The 16398-nt window shown below is 50.9% G+C and overlaps 1 protein-coding gene across 1 annotated transcript in view; it reads right to left on the reverse strand.

Moving 5' to 3' along the window:
• BMPER (BMP binding endothelial regulator) overlaps positions 1–16398 on the reverse strand; it is a 200136-nt gene that overhangs the window by 159920 nt on the left and 23818 nt on the right. Inside the window, 1 exon segment of the mRNA XM_006757207.2 lies at positions 6758–6857. Coding sequence (XP_006757270.1) covers positions 6758–6857 — 100 coding nt within the window.

A 16398-nucleotide genomic window follows, 5' to 3' on the forward strand; every position in this document is an offset into this window, starting at 1 on the left:
AACAAAGAATACAGCTGCCCAGTGAAAGCAGCCCACATGCCCACTGATGGGTGAATGAATAAACGAGATGCGGCATATGCATGCAATGGAATATTATGAGGCCTTAAAAAAGAATGAATAACGAAACATGCTACAACATGAATGAGCCTTGATGTTAAGTGAAACAAATCAGACACAAAAGAGCACATACTTATACTCAGTGAGATCAAGTCATCCAAACGGCAGAGGAGGAAACGAATTCCACACCTAATTCCAAGTCCAGTCCCCTTTCCCTCCAGTCTTCAGGTGACTGGGGGCTGTGATCACTACCCTCCAATGCACAGGCCCCACGGCACGGAACTCCCTCTCATTCAGCACCTCAATGCGGCCGTCAGGGCTTCTTGAAGTCTGAAGTTGCCCTCAGAGCCTCCTGCAGCTGGCCATCCCACAGTCCCCAGAACTCAAAATGTCAAAACCTCAGAGTGCATGTTTAAATCGGACCCCTCTGCCTGTCCCGGGCCTGGCTCGGAGAACGCCCAGACATTCCCCAGAGGTCGGAAGGCTGCCTGTGTTCTACAGCAGGGGGTCGCTGCCCAAACACGTCTGCAGATAAACATCCCGGGCCCTTTCACCACGAAGCTACTGGAGACATAATTAGTTGGCTTTCGTGCCAATAAGCTCATCTGCGTGAAGAAGGCACTCAAGCTCACGGGCATACCAATGTACTTTGTTCACCTCCATTACCACATCCGTCCTGGAAACGCACTCTCTAGCAGACAGAATCCTAAGGCAGCTGCACATGAGCTCTCAACAGGTTCCTTTCGAAAAGCAAACCTAGAGCACGTGTTGCTGTTGCTAATCCTCACCCAAGGATATTTTCCCCATTGGTTTTTAGAGAGTGGAAGAGGTAGGGAGGGGGAGAGAGAAACATCGATGTGTGAGAGAGAAATCCGAGAGAGACATAGATTGAGTGCCTCCCACACATGCCCTGATTGGGGCCAGGAATTGAACCTGTAACCTAGGCGTGTGCCCTTAACCGGGAATCGAACCCATGACCCTTAGGTCTGAAGGCAGAAGCTCTAACCACTGCTCAACCAGGGCACAAACCTGGAACATTTGATGTTAATAAAAAAAAAAAAAGTGCCAACATGTGAAGAGACTGATCAAAGCCAATTAAGAATGGTTATAACTGCAGCCTGGTGACTTTTTAAAATAATAAAGAGGTACATGTACATTCATACATCTTCATATAGAGACACCAGTTACACCCTCAGACATACATTTCATTTCATAGTCGCCAAGCTTATCTTAGGCCACTAAGCTCGTCAGAACTTGTCACACATCAATAGGAAATTAACAGGGCATCAGTTGCTGGAGGCAGCACTGTCAGGCTGGGGGGCCACAGGAGAGGACACCCAGGTGCTGAGAGCAGCGCTTCAACAGAGGGACAGGGGCCCCCCGCCTCCTTCGTCACAATGGGGAACATTCTCAACGCGCCCACTTTAGAACAGTGAAACCTGGTGCAGCCCAAGTCAGCAGCCAGCCTTGGCCATGGAGCCTTCTAACTCAGAGGCAACCACAAACTCCCCGCTTACACTGCCTTCCAAAATCCTACAGGATGCGAAAGACAGAGGCCCAGAGAGATGAACTGGGACAACCTTGACAGGGAAAGCTGATCTCTGGTTTAAATTTTCTGACCAGTTTTAACAATGAAAACAGATTTTTGTAAAGGATGATTTTAATGTTCACAAAATCTTCTCAAACAAATAGGGTCATTTTTATTTAAATGCCAAAATAGCCTGGTATATATTATGGAAAAGCCAAACTATGAAATATAGCTTCTTAGACATCTTTTTTCAGTTAGAGAAGAGTGAAAAAGAAACCCCCATACTTTTTGTGTGTGTGTTTTTCCCCCTCAGATTTAAAAATATATTAACAACCCCCACTCAAATGTCTGGGGCTGGGTAGACAAAATTAGTCATACTGCTAAAGGTTCAAATAATTATCGGTTCAATGTACTTACAGGCATACCACCATCTAACAATTTTCATCAAGAAACACATCAGTCGCCTCAGCTCTAAATAGAGGAAAATACAGCACTGTCAGTATTCCACGGTAGCTCAACGGTGGTAATGTTCTTCAGAGCAACACACTCTCCCAAGATGATTTAAGTGCTAGGTCAGCCTCTGCATTAAAACAGCTGGGAGCAGCCCTAGCCCAGTTGGCTCAGTGGATAGAGCATCTGCCTGCAGACTGAAGGATCTAGAGTTTGATTCCAGTCACGGGCACATACCTCAGTTGCAGCGTCCATCCCCTGCCTTGGTTGGGCACGTTTGGGAGGCAACCAATTGATGTTGTGTCTCTCTCTGTCTCTCCCCCTCCCTTCCTCTCTCTCGAAAATCAATGGAAAAATGTCCTCGGGTGAGGATTAACAACAACCCCGCTGGGAGTAAACTGGTGGAGACTTCTGTGCTGTGGGAAATGGAAAACCACGCTCACCGCATGCAGAGCCTGGCTCTGGAGGGTCCCCAGGAACCTGCTAAGTGGCTGTTCCCAAGAAAGGGGGCCCGATGGCCGGGGTCAAGAGAGGGAGGAAGCCTGGTTTTACTATCGATGCCTCTGTATACTTTGAATTGCCTATTAAAACTCTTTTAGGAAATCAGGCACACACATCCTCACAGAGGAGTCAAGCTCATCTTGGATACTGAAGAGGAAAATAATACGTTAGGGTTTCCCAAAAGAATGTCAGTTAGTAAGAAATCCCCTGCCTCTAAGCCACATGCCATCTTCAGTTGCCTCCACACACAGCTTCCATCCGCATCCTTCCTGTGACGCGGTGGTCCGCCCAGGAGGCTGTGGCAGACTGGTGCAGGCAAACTGACCTCAGTTCTCGCTCTCTCTCTCTCTCTCTCTCTCTCTCTCCTCTGTCTCCAGACCCCTCCTCACTGCCTTGGTCTCTCCTCCCTCCTTATCTCACAGGCAGTGTGATACCAGCAAGAATGAGCCTCCTGCACCAGGGGCCCTGCAACTTCTCACAACTGTGTGATCTTGGAAAACAAGACCACCTCCCTCAACATCTGTTTCCCCATCTGTTAAGGCAGAATGATAACCATCACCACCACAGGGCTGAAGACAGCGGTATCTCTGACTGTCTAAAGACAGGGTTTGTGTGTATCCAAATAGTCTCCGAGTCTCATTCACAGTGTAGTGAAGACGAATGACAGTGCGCGGACCTTAAGCAAGTCCAGGTTGCTCCTTATTTGGGATGTGAAACCGGGGCAAACGGCATCATAAATACAACCGATGCTACTAAGAATTCGGTTGTGACTAAGGGGAAGGAACACAGAAGTGGAGGGAAGTGACAGTCTTTTGTTGGGGCAATGCATGGATGCAATTGCCAAAAGAAGTTTGGTTAAAAACAAACAGATGGACACATGCATGGCTAACTCAGCCTTTCCATCTTCTACAGTTTAAACAATAAGTCAATTTACTCCATCAACAAGGAGAGTGTGGTTATTTTCTTTTTTTAGCTGTGTGGGGGTTTTTTTGGTGTTTTTTTTAATGCTCATTCCTGTATATGATAAGTGGCTGGACCTCTTCAAAAACAGCCACATAGTAATATTCTAAAAGACACGGTCATGTTCCAGGTCATTCTCAAGGCAACATTGAGAAGAGGCCCCTAATCCATGGCCTTGTACTGTATGAAAAGCAAGTGATAATTAATAAGGCTCAATCTTTAACTATTATTCACAGTTACACAGGTCAGTCCTTGATCTACATAAATGAGCCCAATCCCCTTAAAATTTTCCATGCATGTTTGGCTCTTAAATCTTATTTATCAGAACTGAGGAAGGCTGTCCTAATTTTGGAAATTGGTGTGCAAATATTTACATTTTACCTCTTTCCTTTCATTTTCTGAGACATCGTAAGATATTTTTTAAATCAAATATGAAAGTTAAACTGTTTTAAAAAATGCAGCCCATGGGATCACCACTCAGAAAAACAAGCCCCAGCTCACAGAAATCAAAGACAAGAGAAGGCTGTGGAAAACAAACCCCAGTTGACAAATGAAAGACTCTTTTCTTATGTCTTTCGTCGAAGTATTGCAGACAATTAATATTTTATGCTCCACATGAAGGAGAAGGAATCTGACCTATAAATATTTGAAACACACCTTATTTGTTTATGATCCACTAATAACAAACATATAGTCGGATAACAAATACATTATTGTTTATGAAAGAACCCCAAATGAAAGGGTGATTCTCAGTCCAAGTAAATACAGAAAACAGGCCAAAAATGCCTGTTTGACTCTCAATGATCTCATTTGTTTTCATCAAGCAATATTGAGTGTTTTCTAATTAGATGACTTTTGCAGTGTTGTTAGATAGTTGGGTAAAAATGTATAACCATTCCTAACATAAAATGATCTGAAAAGTACACTGAAACACTGGCCTGAGAAGAAAGAGTTCCTTATCATTTACTTACTTAAAAAAAAAAAAAAAAAAAGAATATTCTGGCTTCCTAAAAGTTAAATGAACTAGGTAAAGCAGTGCCATGCCATAAATACCCCACATGTAGGTTAGTACGTACTTGGAGAATAAATGAATGAATGAATGAATGAACTACATGAGTAATCAGAAGCAAACAGGAACAAAATGTGAACACAAATGCACACACACACACCATCAAGAATCCTCCTGGAAACCTGAGTTTTCATATTTCTGTCCTTAACCCAAATTGCCTCTTCAATAGCAACAACACTTTCAGAGGAAAATAGAAATCATGATAGAATTCTGTTCCATTTTTGCCTGCCCCTTTCCCCTCCCCCAAACAATCAACAACACACAAACAAAAACTTACTCCAGATTTGTAATTCAGCGGATCTGGAGGGGAGCCCGGGAACTGGCACTTTAACACGTTCCCTGGGTGATTATAAGTGGCAGGCGGTGCCTAAGAACTATTTCGTGCCTTTGTGTGCCCGGTTTCCCTGGGAGCCTTCCCCTGAACAGCCCTCTTTGGATGTGATTAACTCCTTCTTGTTCATGACAGTGGGTTGCCCCTTCGGGAAACCCTCACCCGCACACTCCCAGCCCTGGGCCCATCCGCTGTTCGCCTCCCCTCTGGCTGCTTCCCTGGAGAATGTCCCCCACGGAAGGCATTTCTCTGACCCTCCAGTAGAGCAATCTCCTTGAAGGCATAGATATCTTTTTGCTTGATCTTGGGGTCTATGATTTAACTTCTTTGGGCGCCCAGTTCCCTCATATGGAAAATGAGATAGAAATGACCTGCTGTTGTGTGGGCTACGTGATGAGTATAAACCAGGGGTGGGCAAACTTTTTGACTCGAGGGCCACAGTGGGTTCTTAAACTGGACCGGAGGGCCGGAACAAAAGCATGGATGGAGTGTTTGTGTGAACTAATATAAATTCAAAGTAAACATCATTACATAAAAGGGTACAGTCTTTTTTTTTTTTTTAGTTTTATTCATTTCAAACGGGCCAAATCCAGCCCGCGGGCCGTAGTTTACCCACGGCTGGTATAAACCAATGAACCCATTACCCAGCATCTTGGGAAAGCAAGTCCCTCTGGACCATGATGAAAACTACAGGTGGGGGGAAAGGTCTTAAAATCAACCAGGTAATTCATACCTCACAACCCACAGGGCCTGGGACTTTTCCAAGGAACAGTGTCCTCACTCAGGAAAGATGTTCCTGACCAGCGGCCTGGCCGCAATCAAAGACTGGCCATGAGCCAGGAAAAACCCATCAAGAATGGCCATGGTCACAACTACCAGGACGCAATGCACAGAAACTCCTGGAATGGTTTAAGGAATGAAATGGGGGTCCAATAGTTACACATAAACTATCAACACAATTACAGAAGTGCCCAAATATATGGTAGTACACAGAGGATAGAATATGAGTCTGAACACAAGCACAGCCTAATACGGGAATTTTCAGTGGTCCAACTTCCTTAGCAGAATGAATGAGCTAACAATACGCCTTCTCTGCCTTCTTCTCTCCATGCTTCTCCCATATTGAAAATATCAAAACAAACACACACACCATCACAGCCTCAGAGAGCCTTCACACGCGTAGGATGCGGGGGATGCTCGGTAATTAGAATGTTGAGGATGATGATAAACAAGTAAGCAAAGGCAAACAAAAAGCCAACAGTGTGTTCCGGGGGGACATGTGCACCGCAGGCCACAGGAAAGGAGGTCGGGGTGCGGGCGCCGTGGGAATGCATCAAAGACAAAAGCTCACGTTTCATTGGGAAGGAAAGCAAGCAGGCAATGGGGACCAAAGTGATAGCGTTTGGGCTTCAGGACTCGGGCTCAGGTGGGCAGGGCATAGGAGGAGCCTGGGAATATCTGAGAGTGGAACTACTTTACAGACGAAGATGCCCACGTGCGCGTGTACCCGCGTGCACAGCCCTCACATGGACATCTCTGTGACATGGCAGCAACTTGCCTCAGAAACAAACGCAATAGGCAGAGAGATGCTCACCATGCTTTCAAACCCCCACCGGGAGAGCCCCCTGACCATCACCAGCCCCCCAACACACACACACACACACACAAAATCATGCACACACGCACCTGCATGCACACACGTACATACACACATGCATGCGCACGCACACACACCAGCTTCCCTCCCAACACCCACGTGCACCCAGCCAAGGGCTGAGCGAAGAGGAAGGGGAGAGAGAGGAAGGGGAGAGAAAGAGGAATAAAAGGGGAGGCAAGAGAAGGCCCCGCCAGCAGCCGTCACCTTTGCAGCGCTCGCAGCAGGCTCCCCTCTGCTTGACGGCGAGGGCGCAGTCCCGGGACAGCACCGGGCACTTCTCCCGCTTGCAGGTCACTTCCTTGTTCTGGGCAAAGAGACAAGAGAAATTCGACATCAACTTCAAGCAGAAGCCCCGAATCCCAGCCCATGCGGGGTTCTCCCCGCTCCCTCCCCCGCTCGCCTGCCTCTTGGCAGGAAAGCTCCGTGAGAGCAGCGGGGTGATGCTCTCTCCGGAGCAGAAGTCCTCATCCGGGAACGCACGGCTTTTTCAGATCAAGGGCAGACCCAGGGCCTGGAGAGGCCCTTCCTGACAAGCCAGCTTCACCGGGACACCCGATCCCCGGGACACCCGATCCCCCACGGAGAGAGAGGCCTCCTCCGCCCCACTCTCGGGGCTCCGCTCAGCGTCACCACAGAAACCATAATATTTGCGCAAATCATATTTTGCCCATTGGGCTACCTGGGCCAGGACTGCATCGTGAGAACAAAAATATTTGCACAGGGCCGTCCAACAACCCTTCAGAGTCGAGTGCATTAAAATGCAGCGACCTGCAGTTCCAACTCAAATAATGCCAAGGAAGGCGGAGGGCTGACTGGGCTCGGGAAGAGGGAAGGGCATACTCCCAGGCCAAGCAGGACACAGTGCGCAGTGTCACAGCCCAGCCAGGGGCAGCCGCGGCCCATTAGCGCGGCTAAGGGAGGAGGCGGCACGGGCACCCGGGCTTTGCCCTGAGAGGTCAGCTGGTAAAGCTTCTTGGAGGAGACCATGCGGAGGGGAGGCACGTGCCTGTTTGTGGGCTGAATGCACAGGAACTGAAATGACCGGTCCCAGAACTCAGCAGAGTTTGGGCTTTGTTAACAGTGTCCGCTAACTGCTAGGGGCCGTGGCTTTCATTCTCGTTCAAGTCCTTAGGAACTCACCAGCCCCCAAGATGCTCCCAGGGTCTAATTCTGGAATGAATCCAGGTTGTCAGCCCTTCCCCTTCCAGTGATCAGAACCACTGAGCGTTCCAGAACCCACTCTTCCCAGAACCTCACTCCTTCCAGAACATCCCTCCCCCCAGAACTCCCTTCCCCCCAGAACCCTACTCCTCTCAGAACCCCACTCCCCTAGAACCCCACTCCTTCAGAACCCCACTCCCCCCAGAACCCTCCTTCAGAACCCCACTCCCCCAGAACTCAGCTCCCCCCAGCGGGAGGGTATGGAGCCTGGGGCCTCCCATCCCAACAGCTGTTGCTCCAGGCTGCTGCTTCCCTCCGCACGGCCATGAAGCTGGGAACCAGGAGCCACCAGGGAAGAATGCTGCTCCGCCTCTCCCACCGGACGACACAGCATCTCACCAGCATCTCAGGTCAGGACCTGAGGCCAACGCGGTAAACACGCTGGTGAGGCCACCTCAGGGCCTGCCTGGCCCAGGGAGGTGTCTGTCCTCAGCCACCCGCACCCACTCCGCGGGCTGGCGTGGAGACCTTTGGGGTTTTTATTTAGTAGCTGCCGGCGTCTGATTTTGGTGGTTGGCCTGTGTAATCCAGTTCCTCCCCCCTCTCCCCGGGTGTCTGTTATGTGGTCAGGGTCCTCATTAATTCCTGAAAGCCTGTGAGGCAATGGTCCCCACACAAGGCTCCAACTCAGAACCCGGGCAGCTCCTACCACGCCCGGCTCTGCCTCCCACCCTGCAGCTCAGGTCTGAGGTCTCTGAGGACCAGGCCTAGAAGGGTCTCCAAGCTCCCAGGTCATTCCAAGGGGCAGCCAGGGCCACAGAGCGTTCCTGTGGCGGGGCAGGCAGAGATGGTGGCAGGGAGACACTGTGAGTCACAGCCCTTCAGCTCACGGCATAATTCTCTTTATATTACAAATGTAATATAGTTACGGCCACAATGGCCATTAAAGAAGCATATTTACTAGTAAAAAATGGAATAGGCCCGGCCAGCGTGGCTCAGTAGTTGAGCATCAACCTATGAACCAGGAGGTCATGGTTTGATTCCGAGTCAGGGCCCTGGCTATGGGCTCGATCCCCAATCCCCTTCCCAAGAACAGCCTGTCACCCTCCCCCGTCTCACCCCCTTACACCGCCCCCCCCACCCCCGCAAGCTGGCTCAGCCTTAGGGAAGGACCACCTCCAGGGCATCTCCTCTCCAAAGGGAAGACTCAGGCTCCGAGGGCGTCAGAGTGGGTACGGAGTCTCCACGTGGGGTTTGATACATAGAATGCACGCTCCTAAGTACAGGAACTCTGCGCTCAGTTAGAAACCTGGGAGCCAGTCAAGATCCATAACAGGATCCCCAGCTTCAGAGTAAATAGCTTGTAATTACAGCCCCGCACAAAAGTTATTCCAACCAGATGGCTTGTAGAGTCACATCTGGAATTTTTTTTTGTCCACACACACAGGGAACAAACCTAAACCTTATCTGTTAGTGGGAGTTTTCTTCCTTCCTTCTCCGAACCCTTGGAGCTTTTTTACATTCTACCAAAGGTCACGTGGGTCCGGAGCTGCCATCTCGGATCATCCCCCTGGCGTCTGGTCAGCGTGGACATGGAGCACCTGCTCACAGCCCCAGGCCCTCCGAGAAAGAAGGAAAAGCTGCACGGGCCCCTGGGGAGAGGCCGACGCCCCCAACCCCTGAGTGGGCGCAGCAGCAACAGAGGACATTCAAGCACAGGTCAACCAGGCCCCCTCACTTCACTTTTCCTGATTTACCAAAAAACAAAAGCACTGGTCGTCAACCAGCGGCTCTGGTGAGGAGCTACACCCACAAAGCCAGACCTCGGAGGCCTCTTCCACTGGCCGCCTCATCCCCACGGGACCAGGTGTCCTCTGCTCTGATTCAAGGTCACAACTCATTCGGTTCCTGGATACCGGCTCACACTTACCAAACACCTTTCCAGACCAGGCTCTGTGCTAAGAATTTTATATACATTATGTCACCAAAAGCTCCTCATGGTCCCCATTTTACAGATGAAGAACCCAGGTTAAGGAGCTCCCCTGGGTCACACACAGACCTGTGTCTGACTCCAAAGGCATGCACTGAAAGGTCACACGTGGCTGCCTCCAGGTGTGCAGGATGCACAGCAGATAAAACAATGCGGGGCCCCGAGGCTCCAGGGGAGACTGGCACCGCCTCCGCAGTCCCACAGGTGCGCCCTAAGCTCCCCAACAAGCGCAGAGGAACTCCCAGGGGCCGGGTCACCACCAACCACGGGGAGGTCTGCAAACACTGGCCACCTCCTGGCAACGAGGGGGGTGTGCCATTTTGGATACGGACAAGTCTCTGGGCAAATCACACCTCTGGAAGCCAGACTGGCATCCTCAAACAAATTTCCCTCAAGATCCCAGCTTGAGTTTGAGCCTCCCCAAATCTAAGCAACAGAAAGGGTGGCACATCGGTACGGAGGCACATGTCACCACGCTCTGAAACACCGACCTCGCCCGTGATTACGGGCACTAGACCTCATCGCGTGTTTCACTCACAGCCTCTGTCTCCCTGAGCCCAACCCTTTCCAGGGCCGCCCAGCCTGTGACCTACCCCTTGTCAAAGGCATCCGTTGGCATTGGTGTCTCCTTTCTCAAAGACCAAATATACCAAAACCCCAAATGCAGCCTCTGGAGACACATGAAATTAAGTGCCAACATACAGAAATGAACGGGGGCATCGGGAGTGAAAAGGGAAAAAACCTACACGGCTGGCAACAAAGCTCCGTAAGGATGCGCGCCAAACCACAGCTCCCGCCACAGCCAAGTTCAAACAGGATCTGGCGAGCAGCTTGCTGTGTCAGAGATGCGCCACCAGATGGCAGCACCGAGTTCCCTGGCTCCCTGGCCTTGGGAATTGTGGCCGGGAGACCTACAAAGACCTCCTTCCTGAGCCTTTTCCAGGGTCTGGTGTGGAGGGAAAGGATCGCTTCCTGCTGGGGGGCCGGGGGCGGCGGGGAGGGGACTGGAGGCAGAGAAGAGAACAAATCACCCCTGTGAGATTTTCCTGTTTGCTTTCCTCAGAGAAACCAGGAAAAAAAAAGGGGGAGGAAAAAGAAGTTTTGAGATGCTTTGGTTCTTTGTCAAGCCAATGTCTTGAAGATACTTTTTTTCTAAGATTCTTCCAGGAATATGGGAGGTATTGCCTGGCCTTCCGTTTCTATGTTTCAGATAATAATAAAATAGAAATCTGGGGAGGGACACACAGCAGCGACAACGGTGAGAGTGGTCAGGGCCGGGAGAAAAGGCAGCGGGCAGAGACCCTCCGTTTAGACTGAAACGGAACCACAAATTCCTTGAAATTAGAATGTAAACAAACATACCTGGCGCCCTGCCTGCCACCCTCCGCAGCCCCACGGGGAAGGCAAGGGGGCAGCCCGGGAGGCCCCCTCTAGAAGGTGGCATCCGTTCCCTGGCGTCCTCGTCCCATGAAAGCAACGCCCTCCTGGGGGGCAAACAGCTGTCGTTTGGCAAACCAGCAAGCTCTCAGTGCCAGCCCCGCTTTTAAAAAGTCAAGAAGGCTCTGACGTGGCAATATCTTTCCCCACCCAAACGAACAGCACTCAGCACGCCCATGAGACACACAGGCCAGGCAGTATCGGTATCACAAGAGAGGGGCCCAGAGGTGCCAGCAACTCTCCGTCCTAATGAGAAGCCGCCCAGGCCGCCCGCCCTCCTCCACACACACACACGCCCCTCTGCGGTTGCATCACTGTGTCTTACTTGGGAAGGGGTTCTATGGGTGTTGCTGCTTCAAGAATCGCCCTACCAACCGCCCTGTTGGTTAGACCGTCATCCCCATCCGCCAAGGTTACAAGTTCAGTCTCGGGTCAGGGCGCATACAAGAAGCAACCAATGAATGCATACATAAGTGGAACAAGAAATCGATGTTCCTCTCTGTTCTCCCCTCCCTCCCTCCCTCTCTCCCTCTAAAATCAGTAAATAGAAATACAGTGATATGTGGTTCCAAGAGCTGAGTCTTGCCCAGCCAGTGTGGCTCAGTGGGTGAGCATTGACCCAGGAAACAAGAGGTCACTGGTTCTATGCCCAGTCAAGGCACATGCCCGGGTTGCAGGCTTGTTCCTCAGTAGGGGGTGTGCTGGAGGCAGCCAGTTGATGTTTCTCTCACATGGATGTGTCTCTCTCTCTATCCCTCTCCCTCACTCTCTCTCTCTAAAAAAATCAATAAAAAACATTTTATAAGTGAGTTTCATCCCTGCTGATTTAAAACAAACAAGAATTGCCCTACCACAATGGAAATATCCATGGGGGGAGGGGAACCCATATTAATTCTGAATGAGCTGCTCCCTTTGTCATCAGCTACTGTCAGGGGATGAACACCTCGCAGACACCCAGCAGCTCTGAGAAATACCGGAGCCGAAGTTCTAGAATGGCCTGCACCAAAGACTTGGCACGTGTGCCGCTGCACTCAGGGCTGTGGGAATGAGAATGAAACCACGCTGCAAGCACGCTGCCCACTCTCCAGAGACGTACGCCGTCTCCGAGCAAACAAGACATCGGACGTTTGCAGATCACACACACACTGCGGTCGCCTCTGTCCCCAGAGAGGCTTACAGGGGACACTTTCACCTGCTCCAAAGCCATCATGGTTGGCAAACACGTAGGACAGTTTGACCCGTAATTGAATTCTTTTTACTGAAGAATTCCTTTGGAGCAGACACACAATAGGGTTTTACTATTGCAGAGTCTCGAAATTGCTCACAGAGGAATTCGTTTTTTGGGAATATGATGTCGTAGGTCAAGTTTCCCAAGGAAGGTGATCCGACATCAGCACACTATTCTCCTAGGCATTTCCAGTCTCTCCCCCCGGCCCAACCCCCGCTTGCATGAGGTCACAGAGGTCAGCTTCTCCTTGAAGTGCCCCCAGGGTAACCCAATTCCAGTCCCCAAAGAGCCAAAGGGAACTTTACGGTGCTTTTGAACACAGGCCGCAAAGTCTTCTAAGCAATATCCTAAAACGTCTCATAAACAGAAGACTTCATGTGTGCACAGCGCCGTTCTCCTAACGAAGTCTGCAGGCATCGGTTCATGCCGCTCACACGTTCCTTGTGATTTACAGGTGGAGGAACAGCCCACAATGAATCCAAGAGGCTCAGGTCCCTCCAACAGATGGCTAGCAGTGGACTTGGGAATGCAACCTGGTCCCCGGGCCTGGGTTACGGGGCCGGCCAGGGACGCTGGTTGCTAAGGCACAGCATTAAAATGCATGGATGCATCATGTTAGTGTTCGGTTAGCTTCTACGTGACCACTGAGATTTTAGGAAGAGATCAGCATACAGTTGAGCTGATCGGGAAACTTTCAAGAAAGACAGGTCCCCTCGGGAGACAGGTCTCCTGCCATGATCCCCGCCCTGTTCTAAGGTGACCTGGAAGGGATGGGCCAAAACTCGGGGAATCAGACCTGACTTCAAAACATCAGGGGTCTAGATGTGGGCAAAAGCTGCAAAAGACCCCAGGGGGCAGCTTCCATTGCTTGTCACCAGTTTTGATAATGAACAATGTTAAATAAAGGGGCTCCCTCCCTGCAACAGGTGGTCAGGGGAAATCCTTTGCCAGCGAGCATGACCCCTCCCAGAGGAGACAACACTAGCTCAGACCTGCTCCAGCCTGTCTCCTCAGGACAAGCTCTGGTCTTCATCTCTTAGAAAAAAATCACAGGAGGCCTGGGGGGTGGAGGGGGGGAAGGAGGGGGGCCGAGATAGCTCAGTGGTTGCCAATGGCAGTATTAAATTTGACTGATAATTTATTATTTTAATTAAGCTTTTACTGGCTTGTTCTTTGTTACCAATAGTGCAATTGACTTCCCCATAACTCTTGCACAGAAAGAGCTGGAAGTGTGTGTTGGGGGGAGGGGGTTGGGGAGGCAGTTGGTCCACTACAAAGCCTTTGGGTCCAAGTATACGGCTGAAGGCCACGATTCTCAGCTCAATGAAAGTGGGGGAGGAGGCAAAATTTGGGGGAAAATTTTTTTTAAACAATTAGCAAAACCATTTCTAAAGTGAAGAAACTCTATTTAAGAGGGAAAATAACCCAAACTTCCCAGCCAGGAGAACTTTTTTTCCAAGATCTCTTCTTTTTCCCAATTGAGGGGGGTCGGCAGGAGAGGTGGGGGTGCACCTAGCTTTTAACATAAATTAGCATTTCCAGATCTTCCTGAACCCCCAACTTCCACTGCTTTGGCAAGTCCCTTGGATAGTCAAAGCCACGGAGCTGAGCCACCTCCGGCCAACGGAGGGCACATGGTGTTGCAGGCAGCTGTTGAACGACTAAGAATAATAACCCCTGACCGTCAGAGCAGATCTATCACCCTCCAGGCTGCGAGGAACACACATGATTATGTCCTTTTCAACCCTTGCCACGAGCCGAGGAAGGCTCCGACTTACCCCTATTTGGGGTAAGAAAATACTCTCTCTCGTGGCTCGCCCAGGTTTACCAGCTGGCCGGGCAGAGATTCAAACCAGGGCAGCAGTATCTATTGATGCTTCTGTGGCTGCGCTCTCCAGCCAGCCGGCTTTCGAGGCTGAGATGAGCCATGTCCTCCTTGCAGCTGAGGATTTAAATGTTTGCCTCTGAGAAGCACGCCTCCCGTTCAGACATGATAAACCTCCGTGGCTGATGGCTTCACTCGGAACCCAGGAGCAAACACAGTGCCTGGTCGGAAAGGCAGGTGACGTCTCTGACCTCACCACTCAAAACGAGTCTGGGTCTCTGCAAGATGGCCCAGGGCCCGGACCCCAGGCCTCCAGGTCCTCTCTTACCCTGAGCGGAGGGGGTGTCTCTCCTGAGGGGCCGGCAGCACCCCATGGCCCTGCTTTTGGAGGCTTCATGTTGAAGCATCTTGCAAGAACAACAAAAACATCCCACAACTCACTGCACCACATCTGAGAGTGCTATTCTTCCTTCGGCCCGTCTAGGCTGAGCGGGCCTATACCCCAGAGGCCCGGACCCTGGCAAACGCCGCCCCCTCCGGCCCGGCTAACAGTGCGCACTCCGAACAAAGCTGCCCTTGAAGCCCAGCCGTTTAAAAGACTTTATGAAGCCCACGGGGGCCCCCCGATTATTTTGCAACAAGTCATATCCCATGAAGAAATTCACTTCTCTGCAACACAAAACAGAGGGAGATTAAAGAAAAAGGCAGGGGGTGCAGAAGAGCAGCGAGACCCCCCGTGGCTCCGTCTGGCCAGAATCGTGTCTTTTAGTGCCCGTGTCGTCTACAAAGACGATGTTCGGGTGATCTATGGCCCTCATACATCACGAGATGACAGTGTTCTCCCGATCCTGTACCTTGAAAATACGACGCGTGCCAGCAGAAGCAACGGGGGATTAACAAGGAGGCCCCCTTTATATTTAACTTACCTAACATTTCAATTCTCGTTTAATGGGCTTTCGTTTGTTGCAGGGGTTGTTGTGGGTCCTATGCCATTTAAGGATTGAGATCTGGCTTTTTTTTTTTTTTTTTTGGCCTTTTCAAGGAACTCTCAGAACAAAGAAACGCAGGCCATTAGAATGTCCCGGCTCCTCAAGTACAGCTCTGATTTAAAACAGGGCAGTGTCAAACAGCTCCCTATTCTGTTTAATCGTATTTTGAAATAGAACCAACGCATTAGAGATGGCAGAACACGAAAGAAATAACCACCAAATAAAAGTAGTAGCCCAAAGAAAGCCGCACCGCCTGGCTTTTATTACCATGTGTGTGAGCAAGGGGCCTGCCGCCACCCGTGTCAGGGTCAGAGTGCCTGAGCACAAGGCCGTCCTGGAGCAGCGCTGACACCATCCTCGGGCTCCCAGGGGCAGACCTGAAAGCCAGACGGGACCATGTCCCCATCTGCCAGGAGCCAGGAGCCAGGAGCTAGGAGCCAGGAGCTAGAAGCCAGGTACCAGGAGGAACGGAGTCCGTGTCAGCACCCTTCCTTTACTTGGCCCACATGCCCAAGTCTACCCAACCGGAAGGGACTCGAACAGTAGGATGTGGGACGGAGTCAGTGCCACAGAGGAACAGCCACAGACCCCTCCCCCACAAGAGGAAGGTGTGAACCAGGATGAGGGGCACGGGGTCCTGAAAAGCAACCCGGCCTCACGCACACGTGGCCCGGCTGCCTCTGCCAACATCTCTGGTTATTTTACAGGGCAGGGCGCCCTTCAGCGCGTGAGGAATATTGGATCAGCTGCTGCTTCTGCCCAAAAAAGAAAACAGAAAAGAAAGGGGAGGTGCAATTCTAGGAACATTTTCGTGCCTTTCTACTGAGTTCTTGTGAATTCTCGAGAAGATGATGGGGTCCAACTCTGACCACCAGCAGGGTCTACAGCTCAGGGGTCACAGCCGGCTCTCCAGCCTGGGCGGGGCGGGGGGGAAGGGGGTGGCAGGGGGACCGCACAGAGGCTGTCCGCCAGATAGGCAGGGGCATTAGAGCAACTGTAGAGTGAAAGGTAAGGAGTTAAAAATAGCCCAGCCAGCGTGGCTCAGTGGTTGAGTGTCGACCTATGAACCAGAAAGTCACAGTTTGATTCCCAGTCCAGGGCACATGCCTGTGTAGCAGGCTCCATCCCCAGTGTGGGGCCTGCAGGGGGCAGCCAATCAATGATTCTCTCTCATCATTGACGTCTCTATCTCTCTCTCTCCCTCTCCCTTCCTCT

The sequence above is a fragment of the Myotis davidii genome, unplaced genomic scaffold, assembly GCF_000327345.1.
Source record: "Myotis davidii unplaced genomic scaffold, ASM32734v1 scaffold573, whole genome shotgun sequence".
Lineage (NCBI taxonomy): Eukaryota > Metazoa > Chordata > Mammalia > Chiroptera > Vespertilionidae > Myotis > Myotis davidii.